At 42.7% G+C, this 18,822-nt stretch overlaps 2 protein-coding genes across 4 annotated transcripts in view; both read right to left on the bottom strand.

Moving 5' to 3' along the window:
• Nucleotides 1-336: 336 nt before the first annotated feature.
• Nucleotides 337-18,822, bottom strand: part of SNRPG (small nuclear ribonucleoprotein polypeptide G) — a 28,723-nt gene continuing 10,237 nt past the window's right edge. The window contains exons 1-4 of one of the 3 annotated variants that reach the window (XM_047744485.1): nucleotides 11,085-11,220; nucleotides 7,172-7,194; nucleotides 6,171-6,295; nucleotides 337-531 (exon numbers count right to left, since the gene is read on the bottom strand). In XM_047744485.1, the coding sequence (XP_047600441.1) occupies nucleotides 481-531; nucleotides 6,171-6,295; nucleotides 7,172-7,194; nucleotides 11,085-11,116 (231 nt within the window). In that variant the 5' untranslated portion in view covers nucleotides 11,117-11,220 and the 3' untranslated portion in view covers nucleotides 337-480. Of the gene's footprint in view, nucleotides 532-6,170; nucleotides 6,296-7,171; nucleotides 7,195-11,084; nucleotides 11,221-18,822 lie in introns of those variants that run through there. The other 2 variants (XM_047744486.1, XM_047744487.1) reach the window with 2 other exon arrangements.
• Nucleotides 12,354-17,320, bottom strand: FAM136A (family with sequence similarity 136 member A). The gene is made up of 3 exons (XM_047744484.1): nucleotides 17,152-17,320; nucleotides 16,097-16,237; nucleotides 12,354-13,856 (listed from the first exon to the last, which is right to left on the bottom strand). Exons 1-3 carry the CDS (start codon nucleotides 17,236-17,238, stop codon nucleotides 13,668-13,670), a joined length of 417 nt encoding a protein of 138 aa, XP_047600440.1. The 5' UTR covers nucleotides 17,239-17,320; the 3' UTR covers nucleotides 12,354-13,667.

Raw genomic sequence — 18,822 nt, 5'->3', positions numbered from 1 at the left:
TATTAATTAGTGCATAAAAGCTTCAGAACAGGGGCACCTGGGTGGCTCAGTGGGTTGAGCCACTGCCTTCAGCTCGGGTCATGATCTCAGGGTCCTGGGATCGAGCCCCGGATCAGGCTCTCTGCTCAGCGGGGAGCCTGCTTCCTCCTCTCTCTCTGCCTGCCTCTCTGCCTGCTTGTGATCTCTCTCTGTCAAATAAATAAATAAAATCTTAAAAAAAAAAAAAAAAAAAAAGCTTCAGAACAAATCAATCTCAAAACCAAGAACAGTTCATGTTAGAAAAAATTAGAATAAGGGCTAATACTCAATTCTATATTCAGCATGTCTGAGAAAGCATTTTTGGCTGTTATAAAAGTTTATTTAACAAAAAAGCTCAATATGAAAATGCACACAATCTGATTTTTATATTGTAGTAAAACAGGTACTATGGAGAGGGGACATGTGGAAGCAGTTGATTCTTCTGATGAACACATCCATTGTTTATACTCGTTCTAAGGCTTCTAACATGATGATACTATTTCCTCGTATTACCTAAAAAGAAAATTTGAAAAGAACATAATTTATTTGCCAGACATCAATGAAAGGATTTTCACAAAATCATTAATGGTTTTTCAGTATTAAAGATCAGTTTGGGGCGCCTGGGTGGCTCAGTGGGTTAAGCCACTGCCTTCGGCTCAGGTAATGATCTCAGGGTCCTGGGATTAAGTTCCACGTCGGGCTCTCTGCTCAGCAGGGAGCCTGCTTCCCTCTCTCTCTCTGCCTGCCTCTCTACTTGTGATCTCTGTCTGTCAAATAAATAAATAAAATCTTAAAAACAACAACAACAACAAAAAAAACCAAAAACAAGACCAGTTTGTGGGGCTTTTTTCAAGCCGCAGAGATACTGTCTTTTATTTTTATTATTTTTTTGGAGATACTGTCTTTTAATCATGAGAAGTCAGTAAGCCTTTTTAACTCTTTTTTAAAAAAGATTTTATTTATTTTTTGACAGAGATCACAAGTAGGCAGAGAGGCAGGACCCTGAGCTCATGACCTGACAGAAGGCAGAGGCTTTAACCCACTTTAACCCACTGAGCCACCCAGGCGGCCCCAGTAAGCCTTTTTAAAGTAAGATATATACTTTTCTTGGATTTAACAAGACTAACAAGTACCCTTTTGAGAATACTAAGTCTTCAATGATTCACTTCACCTTCTGAACTGCAGTACTCAAATAACATACCCATCTCTGTCCCAAGGGATCCATTAAGTCAATGTGAAAAATGTACAGCAGAATGTCAGTTTAGGGGTATAAGATCACTTAGAGAACAAACCAGGATGTAAACTGTGAAAAGTATGCTTTGTGAAGATGGCATTTTAGTTGGGTCTTGGAAATAGGGCAGAATTTTGACAGGAAGGTAGAACTCTAAACAAAACTGAGATGAAAAAGTGTAAGGGGATAAAGAAAGAATCGAATTTGAATGTAGTAAAAGGTTATGATGGGAAGTAGGAAACAGTCTGTACCCAATCTTAGAAGGCCTCAAACACCAATGTTAAGGTACTTGGAAGACATCATGAAACCGATAATAAGCCAATGAAGTTTCACAGCCAAGGGAATAACCATTATTATTATTATTATTATTTTTTAAAGATTTTATTTATTTATTCGACAGAGATCACAAGTAGGCAGAGAGGCAGGCAGAGAGAGGGGGAAGGAGGCTCGCCACTGAGCAGAGAGCCTGACGTGGGGCTTGATCCCAGGACCCTGAGATCATGACCTGAGCCGAAGGCAGAGGCTTTAACCCACTGAGCCACCCAGGCGCCCCGGGAATAACCAATATTTTAATGGGAGACAGCTTATACGCAGGAAGAGAAGTTATAAAGAAAAGGTCCTAGGAGCACAGTGCCTAATATAGTAGCCATTCCATAAATGAGGACAAGGAAGGATACTCATTGGCATAGGCGAAATAAATGGCTGGAACCAAGTTTAAGATGGGTAGAAAAGTAAGTTAAACTAGAAGGCAAGGAGGCTGCAAACATGAGAAACCCCTGTGCACTGTAGGTCATAGTGTAGCCAAAAATCAGGTCAAGTAGAGCTGGAAATGAGAGATGAGGAAATAGTAGAAATGGAGGCATTCTGAATAAGATTCTAGTAGAGATATGCTTGTAGGCAGCTGGAGTAAAGACAAAGCAAAAAACAAAAAACCCCCACCAAAACTTATTTTCTCCCCTCCATTCTATCTGCTTTATCTATTATATACACTGTTATTGTCCTCCTCACCCAACTGTCATTACTATGAGAGCAGGTGCAATAACCCCAGTGCCTAAACGGTGGCAGGCACACAGAGGGCTCAGTAAGAACCTGTTAAATAAACAAATGACCCTGCATATTTACTGCAGCTGACAGAAGGGAAAGGAATAGGACAGGTGGAACAGTGTCCTGGGAGCCTGGTAGAAACAAACAGCAATGGTATGATGAGGTGGTGGTGAAGGGCAGCATGAAGAGAAAACAATGCCCTGAAAATGATGGTGGGGACTGAAGGAGCCTAGAGTTCTCTAAGTTAGGGATGGAAAGCAGAGCTAAACAACAGCACAAAATAGTTCTCAGGGGTTTAATTCCTGGCTTATTTGCAAAAGATGGTATACAACACATCTCACTGATCAAAACATGAAAAACTGCTACCCTTCTTTCCTCCCTTTCCCTTCAATGTGTCCACTTCTGACCCCAGAAAGGGGAGCGTGGCAGAGAAGTTATTTCAGATAACTAACATTTTCAGATCTGAGGCTTTTGGGGGCATTATAAAAAAGACAAAATAAAACACGGTGACTTTCATCAATATTTTCTAAAAGAGCAGGTACTGCATCTGTCTTTGCATACCACATATCACATGCATAAAGCTAGTGGGTGGACACCTCTGCTGTATAGTAATCTTCCTATTTTCTCCTTGTGTTTAGGCCTAATTCTCCAAATCAAACTGGAATCGTTAGGTCCAAAATTCCATAGTGCTCCTTTTGTGTTTCAGTGCTAGTTTTTACAAAATGCTGCTCAGACTTTGTCTTTTGAAAGGGCACAGCTATCTAATAAAGAATATAAACCTAAAATGGAACTATAGAACCACAAAGCTAGTGAGAACCCCTGAACTACGCAGCATCTTAATACAGAATTTTTACTATGTTCTTAGGGGAACTCTGGGGTGGAGTGAAATCTTAAAGTAAAAAGACAGAAGTGAGGCCACTGACAACAACGGGGATGTTTCACAGGAAGCCAGTTGAGACATCATTAGATAATCTCCCAGCTGACAGGTCCCTCATACAAACTATTTCCCCCTCAGAACACACATTCTTTTTTTTTTTTTTTTTAAAGACTTATTTATTTATTTTAGAGCACACAGGTGGGAGAGGGAGTCTTAAGCAAACTCTGTGCTGAGCAAGGAACCCCATGCAGGGCTCAGTCTCATGACCCTGAGATCACAACCTAAGCCAAAATCAAGAGCCAGAGGTTCAAATGAATGTGCCACCCAGGTGCCCCAGAACACACATTCTTTTTTTTTTTTTTTTAATTTTTTAAAGATTTTATTTATTTATTAGACAGAGAGATCACAAGCAGGCAAGAGAGAGAGGAGGAAGCAGGCTCCCCGCTGAGCAGAGAGCCCGATACGGGGCTCGATCCCAGGACTCTGAGATCATGACCTGAGCCGAAGGCAGCGGCTTAACCCACTGAGCCACCCAGGCGCCCCCACATTCTTAATACTACTCTAAATATAACAGCATTACGTAATTTCAATGGCCTCAATGGGTCACTGACTTGGACAAGGAAATAGCAAAGCCAGTGTACAGTCTCCTTTGCCAAACAGCTTGTGAAAACAAAACCGTAACCCATTTGCTTTTCTTCCAACATCAGAAAAAACATTCTTGCGTTTTCTTTAAAATGTCTTTTTAGGGATGTCTGGGTGGCTCAGTCAGTCAAGCATCTGCCTTTGGCTTGGGTCATGATCTCAGGGTCCTGGTATCAAGTCCTGCATTGGGCTCCTTGGTCAGCAGGAAGACCACTATGCACACTGCCTGCCACTCCCCCTGCTTGTGCTCACTTGCGCTCTGTGACAAATAGATAAATAAAATATTTAAGACAAACAAACAAAAAGCCCTTTAAAATGTCTTTTAATTGGGGGCACCTAAGTGGCTCAGTCAGTGAAATGTTTGCCTCTTGATTTCGGTTCAGTCATGATCTAAGGATCCTGAGATCAAGCTCTGTGGGAGCACCATGATGGGTGTGGAGCCTGCTTAAGATTCTCACCCTCTGCCCCTCCCCCCTGCTCGCGCTCGCGCTCTCTCTCTCTCAAAAAGTCTTTTTATTAAGGACAGCTAATAGGTTGTCATTGTTCTGTTTTTTCTTAATGATTTATTAGAAAGAAAGAGCACAAGTGTGCAGCTGGATGGGCAGAAAGAGAGAAGTAGACTCCCTGCTTAGCAGAGAGGCTGATGTAAGGCTTGACCTCATGACCCTGAGATCATGACCTGAGCCAAACACTTAAATCACTGAGGCACCCAGGTGCCCCCCATTATTTCATTTTCAAAATGTTAACTCAGCTGCAAGAATTACTGCCTACTAATACAAACTTTTTTGGTCATACAACAAGCATCAGAGGCGGAAGAGATGACTGGTTATGAGCACCTACTTACATGATAGGCAATTTCTGTATAAAGACTAAGCCCATTAAAATTTAGGGGGAAAAGTCTGAGAAAGATCCATGATCTAGGTTCAATTCCTTCTCAGATAAAATTCCAATTAGTGTCATGTAATTCTCTGAAAAGTTATCTTCCCAAATTAGAACTTTTAGATATCAAAGTCCTTCTTCAATATTTTTAGCAAATCTGTTGAGACAGAAACTAAAAACATAATTTACCCTCCCCTAGAATAAGATTACTGAATTTGTAAAAGGAAAGGGTAGAGAGGAATCATGGGGGGTGTGTGTGTGTGTGGTGGTATTTAAAAACCATTTTTTAAAAAAATTTATTTGACAGACAGAGATTACAAGTAGGCAGAGAGGCAGGCAGAGAGAGGGGGAGGACGCAGGATCCCTGCTGAGCAGAGAGCCCGATGTGGGGCTCGATCCCAGGACTCTGAGATCATGACCTGAGCTGAAGGCAGAGGCTTTAACCCAATGAGCCACCCAGGCGCCCCTTAAAAACCATTTTTAGAATAACCTGGCTGCTAATGATTTGCCCATAGTTTTGTTCATTTTCAATGGAAGCTCAAGGATAATGTCCCTGAAAGGAAGGTCTATTTGCATAAAACTTGGGGAGGTGGGGTAGAAGCCTCATATCAAGGGATTCTCCAAGCTGTTTTTCCAGCCCAGACCACTGATTTGGTTGTCTTTCTTTTTTTTTTTTTTTTAAAGATTTTAATTATTTGTCAGAGATAGAGAGTGTGCACAAGCAGGCAGAGGCGGAGAGAGAAGCAGGCTCCCCCCTGAGCAAGGAGCCTGACGTGGGACTTGATCCCAGGACCCTAAGACCATGACCTGAGCTGAAGGCAGTGGCCTAACCCACTAAGCCACTCAGGCATCCCACTGATTTGGTTTTCAAATGAAAATGCATTTGAAAGGAGCAATAACATACATCTTGGAAAGAGTGATTAAAAAATTGTGAGGCCACAAAAACAAAACAACAACAAAAAAACAAAAAAGCCCCCGAAAAACCAGGCTAACAATCAGACTCTTACTACTTTTTTTTCTTTTACCACATTTTAGAGATCTTTATGTTCAGTGACTTCCTAAAGCAAATTTCCTTTTTGATTTACTTTTCCCAAGAAACTGGGGACTTACTAAAACTTAATGGTCCCATTGTCCTGTGCTGGACGAAGAGTGGGATTCAAAGTCTGGGTCTTGGAAACAACCATCAAATCATTCAAAGACTACAGGCCCCTATTATAAAGCTCAAAAATGATTTCCTACAGCTGTTTCAAGTCCAAGGCACTCAGGGGGTTCTGCTCAAGATTCAGATCTAACCTATAGGTAACTGGGATACTATCACAGTTGAATGACTACCATATGTCAAACAAAATGGGATATGGAAAGTCTGACTTTACCTGTTATTTGCCTAATTTCAATTTAATCCAAGACTTTAATAGATAGGAAATTAATCCTTATTTCAAAATATGAAATCTCTAGGAGAAAGCTTCTATCTTTACTTACCACCATTCCAATATTGTTCTGTTGCCCACTAGTTGCCATCTCCACACATTCATCTATCACAAGATTCATAAATGGATCGAACCCCCGTAATATTCCTTGAACATGTCTGCCACCATTTAATTTCACTATAAAAAGGGAAAAAGTAGTTTAAAACTGACCAATAAATATCAACTACTCATTAAAAATTAGGTGGAATAAAACCCAGGTACTTGAGAAATATAATCCTATCCTTACTTTATGTCAAGCAATAGGCTAAACAAATCACATTTACTTCCACATTTAAATTTACAAAAATCCAGGCTGGGGCGGGATGGGTAAAACAGAGGATGGGGATTAAGGACTGCACTTGTGATGAGCACCAGGTGTTGTATGGAAGTGCTGAATCACTATATTGCACACCTGAAACTAATACAACACTTTATATTAACTATTTTGGAATTTAAAAAAAGGTAAATTAAAAAAAAACAACCTTACAAAACCTATCAAGTAGAATTATCCCCCCTTTTCACAAGGGAACTGAAGTATAGAGCTTCTTAAAAAACTGGTTCAAGCTATATAGGTAATGTGGGCTACAGCTGGGATTGAAAGGGAAGGCTGCTTGCCTCTGTAGCCCAGGTCTTTACCCCTACTATCCTTCTAGCATTGTATATATAGGTCAGAGTTTTAGTTCTGGTTCAAGTCCTTTGTTCTTAAAGGAAAAAATGTTGATATATTTGCAACTATCACAAAACAGGAAAATACCATAATTTTGTCTAAGTCAGGGAAGGTTTAAAGGAAATCATGAAAAGTCCAAAAGTACTGTGCAATTTATTAAATATCAGAAACTAGGTATATAAAATTATCTGCATAGGATTTTGATAAACCTCCTTAATTAATGGATGTGAATTAGAGGTTCTGTGTGACTTAAATTTTTGTGAAGTTGTGCCAAGCACGATATACTGCCAAGACACATGTAGAAAACCACCAATTAAAAATAAAACAAAAAACCCCAAGAAACTTACATGATAATTTCTTGTCCATAAATCTGAAAAAGCAAAAAGGGGTACAAATTATATAACTGATTAAAAAAGTTTTTTTTTAAAGATTTTATTTATTTATTTGACAGACAGAGATCACAAGCAGGCAGAGAGAGAGGAGGAAGCAAGCTCCCTGCTGAGCAGAGAGCCTGATGCGGGGCTCGATTCCAGGACCCTGGGATCATGACCTGAGCAGAAGGCAGAGGCTTTAACCCACTGAGGCACCCAGGTGCCCCCTGATTAAAAAATTTTAAGCACAAGTAAGCATAAAGTAGGTACAGTCAATAGAATTTGCTAAAACTGCACAATAAAAATGATGAAATTTAAAATAGTAAAAAACTTGTATTCTTGTAGAGGAGGGAATAATGGGCTACCTTATTTAGCACTTACACAATGTAATTTGGGAAGGGGCAAAATAATAAAAGTAAATCCTAAAAAAGATTATTTTTAAATAATCTCTACACCTAACATGGGCTCACAACCCAGAGATTAAGAGTTATACGCTCCACTGACTGAGTCAGCCAGGGACCGCTTGACGACTGGGTTTTAGAGCCAGTAACAGAAAAACAATGATCTATTTATATTTTGGTTACTACCAAAACCAAACAAAGTTGTGAGGAAACTAGAAGGTAATCAAACCATATTCAATTCAATAGCTATTTTATTTTATACTTGAGACAATAGAGTGTTATTTTATTTAATATTAAGCATCACACTTAGGTGTTCAAGATATTCCTCAACACGTATTTTTTAGCAAAATAAATACATATTTTGAAGCCTTAAAAAATCTCAAACAGGGAAATCCCATCTCAATAGGGTATTATGGAAATATTAAGCCACGTAATCAAACCAGTTTTTACCCCTTCCAGTTACAGGCTAGAAAATATGAAATGTCATTAATTTTTAAAAAAAGTTAATTTGAGAACATGCATGTGTGCACAAGTGGGGAGGGGCAAAGGGAGAGAGCATTAAGCAGACTCCCTGCTGAGTGTGGAGACTGACAAGGGGCTCCATCTTACCACCCATGAGCTCATGACCTGTGCTGCAACCACGAATGGGACGCTTAACTAACTGAGTCACCCAGGCACCCCTGAAATTCCATCCAATTTAATGTGTAACAGTTCACGGGAGAATTAGAAGATAAGTAAGACATATCCCTGGGGCACCTGGGTGGCGCCCCAGTGAGCACCTGACTTGGTTTGGCTCAGGTCACGTTCTTAGGGTTGTGAGAAGGAATCTGACTTAGGGCTCTGCGCTCAGAGTGGAGTCTGCTTGTCCCTCTCCCTCCACCCCCCCCCTCACATGTGCTCTCTAAAATAAATAAGTTAGGGGTGCCTGGGTGGCTCAGTGGGTTAAAGCCTCTGCCTTCAGCTCAGGTCATGATCCCAAGGTCCTGGGATGGAGCATCGCATCAGGCTCTCTGCTCAGCAGGGAGCCTGCTTCCCTTCCTCTCTCTGCCTGCCTCTCTGCCTACCTGTGATCTCTGTCAAATAAATAAATAAAACCTTTTAAATAAATAAATAAAATCTTAAAAACCAAAACAACAAAAAAATATGTAGTATGATATATAATCCATTTTAATATGATATATACAAGACAGCAAATATAACACACATGAACTTATTCAACCCTTATGATGACTTCGTAAGTTATGTATTGTTACTAGAACCATTTTACAGATGAGGAACTGAGGTTCAGAAAGATTTAATTATCCAAAGTCAGAGAGGAGGTGAGGAAGTTTGAACAAACGCAAACGGTTCAGTTTGGCTGGAGAATGGGGGCACTCCATTAGCGTGTGCAATACCTGGCACTTGGGTTTCAGGCGGAAGAGCTTGAATGCTTTGTCAAAGAGCCCGAACTTTATCATTCAGACAGTGATAAATTATTAAGGCAGAGTCCGGTTACTGGCAAGACCACTGTGGCAGTGATTTTTAAGAGGTGGGATGGAGAATCTGGTTAGGTCTGGGTATCTCAACCTCGGCATATTAACATCTGGAGCCAGATAATTCTTTGTTGAGGGATGACCAGTGCACTGACAATGTTTAGCAGCATCCCTAGCTTCTACTTACTAGATGCCTGCCAATAAAACCGGACTCCCTCCCTTCCAGTTAATAACCACTGAGTTAAGCTAAACCAGGCAAAGGGTATAAAGAGTAAAAGGTATTTGTGAGAAATTAAAGGAAAAAAACCCCTAAGGTCATTTTGGAGGCAGGTCCCAAAGGATTTCACCATACGTGTAATCTAGAGATAAGAAAAATATTAAAACTAGGTTCGTCCTCTGAAATTCTCAAATATCTGTTAACAAAAAAAAGTATCTGTTAAGAAACAAAAAAGGAAATCTAAGATTACAAGCAATGTTCTTTCATTAAAATATAATTAGCATTTCACCAGTTCTTGAAGAATCCAGAAGACACTTCTAAGATTTTACCAGCCCATCAATAAAAGAACAAGTTTAGATCAGGATTTTCAAAATAATTTCTTTTCTTACCGTTAGACTTACGATTAGTAATTCTTTAAGGGATCCGAGTAAAATATACATGGAGTTTTTGCACAAAAAATGCTTTGATACAGATGTGCATTTAAATGTAAAATTAATTTTTTTAAAAAGATTCATTTTTTTTTTTTTAAGATTTTATTTATTTGTCAGAGAGAGAGGGAGAGAGAGCAAGCACAGGCAGACAGAATGGCAGGCAGAGGCAGAGGGAGAAGCAGGCTCCTGCTGAGCAAGGAGCCCGATGCGGGACTCGATCCCAGGACGCTGGAATCATGACCTGAGCCGAAGGCAGCTGCTTAACCAACTGAGCCACCCAGGCGTCCCAAGATTCATTTTTCTGAGTGAAAGAGAGAACAGTGGGGAGGAGTAGACGGAGAGACAAACACTAAGCAAGACTCCCAAGTTGGGCTGAGAGCCGGACATGTGGTTGATCTCACCACCTTGCCATCGTAAACTGAGCTGAAACCAAGAGTTGGATGCTTAACTGACTGCACCACGAAGTGCCCCTAAATGTAAAATTATCAAATATGACCCTTTTCTTAAGTCTGACTTCTCTATGAGGCTGGTAATAAGTGAACTATACACAGGCCAGATGGCTGTTTCCCCAATCGATTCCTGAATCAATTTTTCATAATTTGTTCTATCCATCTACTGCGTGCAGAATCTAGCATTACACGGTATAAACGAGATAGAGAAATACTTAGGCATCCAACATGTAGTTTAGTCGAGTCTTTAAGGAATTTAAAGCCTTAAAGTAGGAAAATCCTATTTGAGATGATTTTATTGGGCGCAGAAAAAAAAATCCCGTTTTCTCTGATAAAAAAAACGAACGTTCTCACACAGCTCTGTTAACAGAGCAAGAGCTCACGTGACATTCAAGTTTAACTTCAGCACAAGAAAGCAACAGAAAGGAATGGGATTTCTAAATTAAAGCTCGAAGAAAACAGCTACAAATACACTCTAAGATTAAGGTGGCTTCTGAATCCTCACCTACTATTAAACACTTCCATTCCATCCATCTTCTTAGTTCTCTCTAGAACTACTCTCCAGCCACCCTACCTAGCACTTAAGGCTATTCAAGCAGTCCAACAAAGGATGGCACTCCAGGGTCTCCAAGCAAGGAGGGGAGAGGGAGTGCGTGGGGGCCGGAGGACCGGGAGATGCACCCAGGAATGCGAGACAGCAGAACAGAGGCGCCTTTTCTGCCACTGGGAACTATGCCAGGCCAACCAGGGCGAAACGAGACGCCGGCGAGGGCTCCACGTACCAAGGCGCGAGACCCTGTCGGGTTCTCGGCGGCCTCGGGCCGGAACACGCACGCCAGGTACACTGCAGATAATGGAGAGGATCTAAGGAACTCAACGCACGCAGAGAAGCCGCCACCTGGACCTTTCACATACTTACTTTTTCAACTCGGGAGGGTGAGCTTTGCTCATGGTGTCTACTCGGCGAGCTCAAAGACACCTCCAAACTGAATTCGTGGAGTCCCTCGCGCTCCCGCGGTAGGCCCGGCGTTTCGCGTCTGACGTCATCGACCCTGTCAGCCAATCAATTCTCGGAAGAGTTCACATTTCACCTCGCGATAGTTTGGGGGCGCCTGAACTTGTCGATCGATCTTGTGTTTCCGGTTGCGTCGCCACCCACTGGCCTAGATGGGGTTAGGGGTGGAACTAGTCATCTTCTCAGTTCCGTTTCCTCGTTTGTAAAATTGACTTAGCGGTTCTGTCTCTAGTCTCTAGGAGGAGCTGGTTTATCCCTCTCTCTGTTGCATTGCCTTGGTTGTCTTCTTCATATATACCGTGAATACAGGTTCTAGAGGAGTGGGCCTCTTAATAGTTCTTTGGCACGTATTCCCACATATTGTCATGCTAAGCCTAGGATTCCAAGAACATCTTTCGTGACCTCTGGACACCAGATTAGTAGGGTGAAGTGGCTTCAGTTTCTAGGAATTTGAATCTTGAATGTATTCCCTAATGACAATCCTCCAAATCTTGTAACACTGCCTCCAGAACCCCACTTGATGTACCGTGCTCCAATATAAAAAACGTAACGATCTCTAATATGAGATACTCTTGACTTGAAAATCAAGTGTAAAAAGTGAATTCCAACTTGTTCCCACTTAAGTTACCCAAAATAGGCGAATGCATACGTACGAATAAAATATAACTTGGGATTATATAAGATTTAGGTCACAATAGTAAAGCCATTGTGATTCTAAGTAGGGGATGATTTCCCAAAATTCGATTCATTCCTAATGTTCAGGAATGGCTCCATTTAAATACGAATGATAGTAAAGACTTAATTAAACTCATTACATAGTTGATACTCTCTTGACACTCAAAATCCTAAATGTTGCATTTTCTCAAGAGGGATCATTAATTACCCTTTCCACCTCTTGCTGTTAGTGTTGAGTTGAAGCTAGAATCCTGAAATGGATATTGAATTTTTTTTAGCCTTACAGCATTTTTTTCCCCCAACAAATGGACTTTAAGTCATTGTGCCTGACCTCAGTTTTCCTGCATTTGAATCATAGTTCATAACTAATTTACTCTTAAAAATTTTTTTTTAAATTTTCACTCTTCATGACCTCTTAAGAAACTTATTTCACAAACTACAAAGAGAAGCATCCTAAGAAAGTTGTATAGTCACACCCAGACATAAGAAACATAATAGTGGAGGAAAAACTAAACCTTATTTATTTTTTAAAACTGAACCACTAGGAAAATATATCACAGCCTTGAAACACCAAACACAGGCTATATTATCATTTCAAGTAGTAAGTTGGTAAAAAGACAATAAGGTCCTTATCAAAATGAAAAGGTGCTAGAGCTGGGGCAGAATACTGCTTGCAGCAAAGGCCCCAGGCAAAAGTGGTGTTTGGTAATGGAGGGGGGCTTTCCATCTTTTCCTTTAAAGGAATCACAGCTCACCCGAATCACCTACTTGTTCTCCTTTGACCTTCTGGTTGCCAAGGGATTGTCCCAATAGGGCCATATTATTTGAGGGGGCAAAATAAGCAATACTGAGTTTAGGCTTTCATTCCATTCTGTTCTATAAAAACCAGGTTTTTCCAAATCCAGTATCTAATAACTTGAAATTAAGAAGACAACAGTTCCTCCTTCAGTGTACATTCCTGGATACTTGTATATAGTGCAATCAAAACCCCCTTTCAAGGAAGAGTGTCACTGCAAGATTGTCCTGTTGTACTCTAGCAGACAGCCTCAGGGCCCATCACAGCAGCCAGTGAGAGGGAAGATCTGCTTCCCATACCCAGTGTAACATCGCCTGTCATGTTTTTACAGGGTCTCCTACCTAGCTGGAAGATGTAATGGATATTTCAAGAAAAGCATATCCATATCTTGATGGCCAGAAACAGATATCCACAAGAACTGTTCCAAGTTCTTAAATGAACTACCCCTCCCAACTCCACATCTTAAATCAACTTCATGCCCTTATATATAAAATAAAACCAAAACAAAGACCCAGAAACCTTTCTCCCTTCTAAATTAGTGACATTGTGGATTTTGTTTTACAGCTTATAGAAAAATGATTTGGTGATCCTTCTGGTAAATAGGAAGTTGGCAACAAACAGAAACATCTTTGCTCACACCACCAGATCATAGGCAGATTAGGAACCTGCCAGCCTGTTGTTACCTGTGTACTGAGAAGAATCTGGTATCTTGGAGGTTGGCTCTGGCTTGGTTCAAGGGAGATCCCTAGCGCTAGGACAAGCATGTGAAATTTAGGCTATCAAAAACTCTCCTGTGCCATCTCTGACCAGTTTTTTCAAATTTTAGCACCAGTTTTTTCCATTTCACTTTTTTAGGTTCGAAACATAAAGGAACCAGTGTCCAGAGGCAAGTGACATGGGCCTCAAACTTGCTGCCATTGTTAATTTCTTCATAAACTTCATTTAAAAGACCCAAACTCCCATTTCTTCTCAAATGGATTCCTGCCGTGAGCTCTGATGGCCAATTGTGAACACCTCTATTTCCCAATGGACAAGAGAGACTCCTTCATCTTCTTGGTCATGGTCGGGATGAGGTGCATGTGGTCATCCACACACTTGGTCACACAACTCTCCAGCTGCCGCTTCACCTGAAGCTCTTTACTTCCTGCATCTATTGAATCTTTGGCTTTGTCATTGCAATGCATGGTGCATCGGGCAAGGCGGTCCTGTGGCAAGAAGGAAGAAGGTAGAGAAGGCTGAAAGGCTGACCTCCATTTACCAAGTGCTTACCATGTGCTAGGTCCCTTGCTACATATCGTGGCTTGACATATATAATCTTGATCAATTAAAGGGACACTATAGTGCAATTAACCAAGATTATCCTGACTGAAATAGAGGGTAGCATCAGGAGGGTCCAGAAAAAGCATGATAAGAAAGCAGATGAATAACAGAATAAATGATACAGAAGCCCCCTCCAGGAATTGGGAAGTAACTAGAGGCTGCTGTTGGTCAGCTACAGTTAAGATTCTTTAATACCTGTCCTTGCTATAGAAAAACACTCAACAAATATTTACTGAGTGTCTAATATGTGTCAGGTACTCTCCTAATGCTGGGGAATATAACAATGAGTAAAACAGATAAAGTTCTTGCCCTCATAGAACTTACATTCCAGTGAGGGGAGATAGACAAAATGAGGGGAGACGTTGAAGCAGCTGGATATATGAATATGGAGATCAGGAGTGAATTTTGTCTAGAGATGAATGAATGTAAGAGTTGTCGGCCTATAGATGATATTTATAGCAGATATTTATAGCTATGAGACTAGAGAATTAGATTGAAAAAAGGTACAAGGACAGCACTAGGCATTCCAATGCTCATGGGTTGGAGGGGAAAAGCAGGAAAGGAGTCCAAGGAAGGATGGCCAGGGAAAGAGGTAGAAAACCAGAGTGAGGTATCTTTTCTTTTCTTTTTTTTTTTAAAGATTTTATTTATTTATTTGACAGACAGAGATCACAAGTAGGCAGAGAGGCAGGCAGAGAGAGAGGGGGAAGCAGGCTCCCCACTGAGCAGAGAGCCCGACTCGAGTCTCGATTCCAAGACCCTGGGATCATGACCTGAGCAGAAGGCAGAGGCTTTAACCCACTGAGCCACCCAGGCGCCCCCAGAGTGAGGTATCTTGATGCCCAACTGAACAAACTGTTTCAAGGAGGCAAGTGATCACTGTGTCAGTGATGCAGACAGGCTGAGTAAAACGAGGGATGAGAAATTACACTGGATTTAGGGCGCCTGGGTGGCTCAGTGGGTTAAGCCGCTGCCTTCGGCTCAGGTCATGATCTCAGGGTCCTGGGATTGAGTCCCGCATCGGGCTCTCTGCTCAGCAGGGAGCCTGCTTCCCTCTCTCTCTCTCTCTGCCTGCCTCTCTGTCTACTTGTGATCTCTCTCTGTCAAATAAATAAATAAAATCTTTAAAAAAAAAAAGATTTATTTAAAAAAAAAAAAAAGAAATTACACTGGATTTAGCTCCATGGAGGGGAGCGCCCAGAGCAGTTCTGGTGAGTGGAAGAGTAAGCCTTGGAGAAGACTAAAAAGTGTACAGGAGAAAGTTATACAGCAATTCAAGAATCAAAATGTCGAAGACCCTATTAATAAAATTAGCTGTCAAAACGAACACAAAGAAACCTCTCCGGGTTCAGGATCTTGGGTAAGTCAGTCCTTTGCAGTGTCAGTGATTTTGAAGAATTCCATAGAGCAGAATGTAAAAGTTGTATATTAGCTACAATTTCTCCCATGTGAACAGGATCTCAGGCTTCAAAAAACTGGTTCAGAAGTGGGCTCTGCTTTCTCCAACCTCCAGTCATAGAAAGGGAATAAAATGAAGTTGCGGCTACCCTTTTCTCCAGAAAGAGATACAGTGGATACCTTTTGCTCTTAGTGACCTCAGAGGGGCTTGCGAGGAAGGCATCAACGAGTCAGTATTACTACTCTTTCACATAAATGACTGTTCTTTAGTGAAACAGGAGCTGCCCCCTAGGTGTAACAAACAGGGGTTGTTCTGGGTAGGTGTGTCCACAACAGGATGGCAAGATACTGCTCCAATCTGCATCTCTTCATGACTAGCCTACTCCACTTCCCTGGGGATTCTACTAGCTTAAAAATGAATGAATACATGTCTTAGGAGGCTTTACACTATACAGTATATATATTGTATTTTGTGTCTATGGGAGGGAAAAGGCTCTTGGTCATGAACTCTTTTTCACATCATTTTGTCTCTGGAAATACTTAAAGCACTCAACCTCCAGGAGTTTTCCCCAAATTTCAAACCCCATAAAGACTGCCTGGCCACAAGACTGTCCCAAATGTTAAAAGAACCAAGACACTAAAGCCAAGAGTTTTGAATGAATGCTTGTCATCTCTTGCAAAAGAGCACCATCAAGGCGTGAAGTCCTCTGCCTGGGGCATTTCTCACCTGGAACTTCTCCAGCTCACTGGTCACCAGGGCCTGGGCTTGAGCCAGAGGCGCATGGCAGCGTTCAATGCACTGGTGCACCTGCTGCATGGACGCCTGGCTGTCCTCACAACAGCTGGCACTGCACCGGAACATGAGGCCCTGGGGACGGAGGGCAGAGAGAGAGAGAGAGAGAGAGAGGTGAGGCGGGAAAGCCTCTGGGGCAGAGATAATCATGGAGTGCAACAGAGGGGCATCTCTATTTGCACCTCTCCTAACAGACATCAGGAACCTAAAACCACACATGGGAAATGTATACTCGAAGCCTAGCGGAAGGTTCCATGGCCTTCTTGCTGCTAGCTCATTGGCACTTGTTGCACCGTAGACTGGGTGGACGGAGAAGGTAGCGGTGGGTCAGACGAAGTCAAATTCTGAAAACCAGGTACCTATGCCTCTCGGTTCAGAGGTCAGCAACCTCTAGCAATCTGCTTTCCACCAGGGGGCAACCGATCCATTAATCAATGACTCAAGAAGCGCTATAACAGAAACCCCACAATTTGGTTAGGGAGGCAGGACCAACAGCCACAGACCATTTAGGCGATCAAAGCACAACGGCTTACAAACCAGCGCTGTGTGGAGCGACACTAAAACCGGCATGACATGGCCACTGAGGAAGCCAAGCGCTTTTGACTTTCCGGTGTTTCACCTTGGCCGTGCCCTTTCTGGGCCTCCGCCTGCTCACCTGCCGAAGGGGCAGCGCTACACAGGAACGCGGGGAGGGGGTGGACACCGAACGCCTCACACCAAGGGCTTTCTAACGCTGGTCCGGGGTCTAACACCCCCTCCCCGGAACTGGCCTGGGGGGAAAACAGCTTTGCGCGTGGGGAGGGAACACAGATTTCATCCACTCGGCGGAAGCTCCAGGACTTCTGAGGGTGAGAGGCGCTTCCGAGAGCGCGGCGGCAACCCCAGGGATGCCCCGACTCGCGTCGGCGGAGAGGCGGGCAGCGGCGCGCCGCGGCTGCCAAAGGAATCGAGGACTGCCGGGACTCCCCGGCCTGACCCCCGCCCGCTACCTGCATCTTCCTGATATTCTCTCTCTCCAGACTCTTCACCATGGAGTCCACTGCCTCCTGTACCCGCAGCTGCTGCATCTCCGCCATTGCGACTCCGCGCTGCACACTCTCCGCGCCGGCGCCCACATGGAGCCCCGCGTTCGGCCCGCCCCCTTGTTGCGGCGGCCGGGGTCACCGCCACCCTTCCCCGCCCACGCCGCCGCCTGGCGTCGGAGAGGAGGAACTGCATCCAGCCCCCCCCGCTGTGCCCCGCCTCCCCATCAGGCATGCAGGCGTCTGCCCCTCCTCCCCTCCTGGCCCCGCCCCGCACCCCCTGCTGAGACTGAGCCCCTGGGGGCTGGACAGGGGAGCTGGGACTCACTGTCTCCATCCTGTCCTCCCTCCTTTCCTGTCTTCCTTCAGAGTCTTAAAAAAATATTTAATATAATTAATATCCAGATCAAAGCGCAAATCTTAGTTATATAGCTCGAGGATTTTTAACAAACCTTGCCTTTTCGTAGTCAGTCTTCCCCTTTTCTCCTCCTTACTCCCCTACCCTTGACCTCAGGCGACAACTGATTTGCTGTTACTACAGATTAAAATTTCCTTTTCCTTAATTTCATGTATGTACGTACAATCGACCCTTGGACAATATGGGGTTAATGTGGGATTGGGGCCCTGACCTCCACCCCCAGTGGAAAAATCCCCATATAACTTTTGAATCCCCCAAAACTTAAACTAATAGTTCACTGTTGACCAGAAGCCTTATTGTTAACAGTTGATTAAGATATTTTGCTTGTTTTATGTACTATATACTATATTCTTATAATGAAGTAAGCTAGAGAAAAGAAAATATTAAGAAAATCCTAAAAGAAAATACATTTGTAGTACTGTATTTATTGAAAAAATAAAAGTCCCTATGTAAGTGGACTGGTGTGGTTCAAACCCATGTTGTTCAGGGGTTAATTGTACGTGTTTGTTTTTTTTTAAATTATTATTTTATTTATTTATTTGAAAGAGATCACAAGTAGGCAGAGAGGCAGGCAGAGAGCGAACGGGGGCTGAGCAGACTCCCTGCTGAGCAGAGAGCCTGATGCGGGTGCGGTTCTCCATGATGTGGGGCTCGATCCTAGGACTCTGGGATCATGACCTGAGCGGAAGGCAGAGGCTTTAACCCACTGAGCCACCCAGGTGCCCCTCTATGTGTGTTTTTAAGATTGTGTCCCTCTTACACTGCTTTAGCTACTCTCACAAGTTTGGAATATAGTTTGCTCAAACATTTTCTAATTTCCATTACGAACTCTTTTTTGATTCATCAATTATTTAGAAGACCGTCTCTTAATTTCCAAGCATATGAATATTTTTTTTTTTGCATATGAATATTTTTTTTTTTAAAGATTTTATTTATTTGTCAGAGAGAGAGAGGGAGGGAGAGCAAGCACAGGCAGACAGAATGGCAGGCAGAGGCAGAGGGAGAAGCAGGCTCCCTGCTGAGCAAGGAGCCCGATGTGGGACTCGATCCCAGGACGCTGGGATCATGACCTGAGCTGAAGGCAGCCGCTTAACCAACTGAGCCACCCAGGTGTCCCTGCATATGAATATTTTTAAGATAACTTTTCCTGTCAGTTGGAGAGGCGACTGCATTAACGTTAGCAAACATTCTCTGCCTTTTGAAATTTGCTGAAATTTGCT

The sequence above is a fragment of the Lutra lutra genome, chromosome 9 (assembly GCF_902655055.1).
Source record: "Lutra lutra chromosome 9, mLutLut1.2, whole genome shotgun sequence".
Taxonomy (NCBI): domain Eukaryota; kingdom Metazoa; phylum Chordata; class Mammalia; order Carnivora; family Mustelidae; genus Lutra; species Lutra lutra.
This window is presented reverse-complemented; position numbering and strand designations above follow the sequence as displayed.

Excerpts from the sequence above, each read along its gene's own strand:
- FAM136A (XM_047744484.1), bottom strand. The coding sequence starts at position 17,238 with ATGGCGGAGATGCAGCAGCTGCGGGTACAGGAGGCAGTGGACTCCATG. Across the intron at positions 16,238-17,151 it reads AGAATATCAGGAAGATGCAG|GGCCTCATGTTCCGGTGCAG; the intron begins GTAGCGGGCGGG and ends CTCCGTCCCCAG. Across the intron at positions 13,857-16,096 it reads GTGAGCTGGAGAAGTTCCAG|GACCGCCTTGCCCGATGCAC; the intron begins GTGAGAAATGCC and ends TTCTTGCCACAG.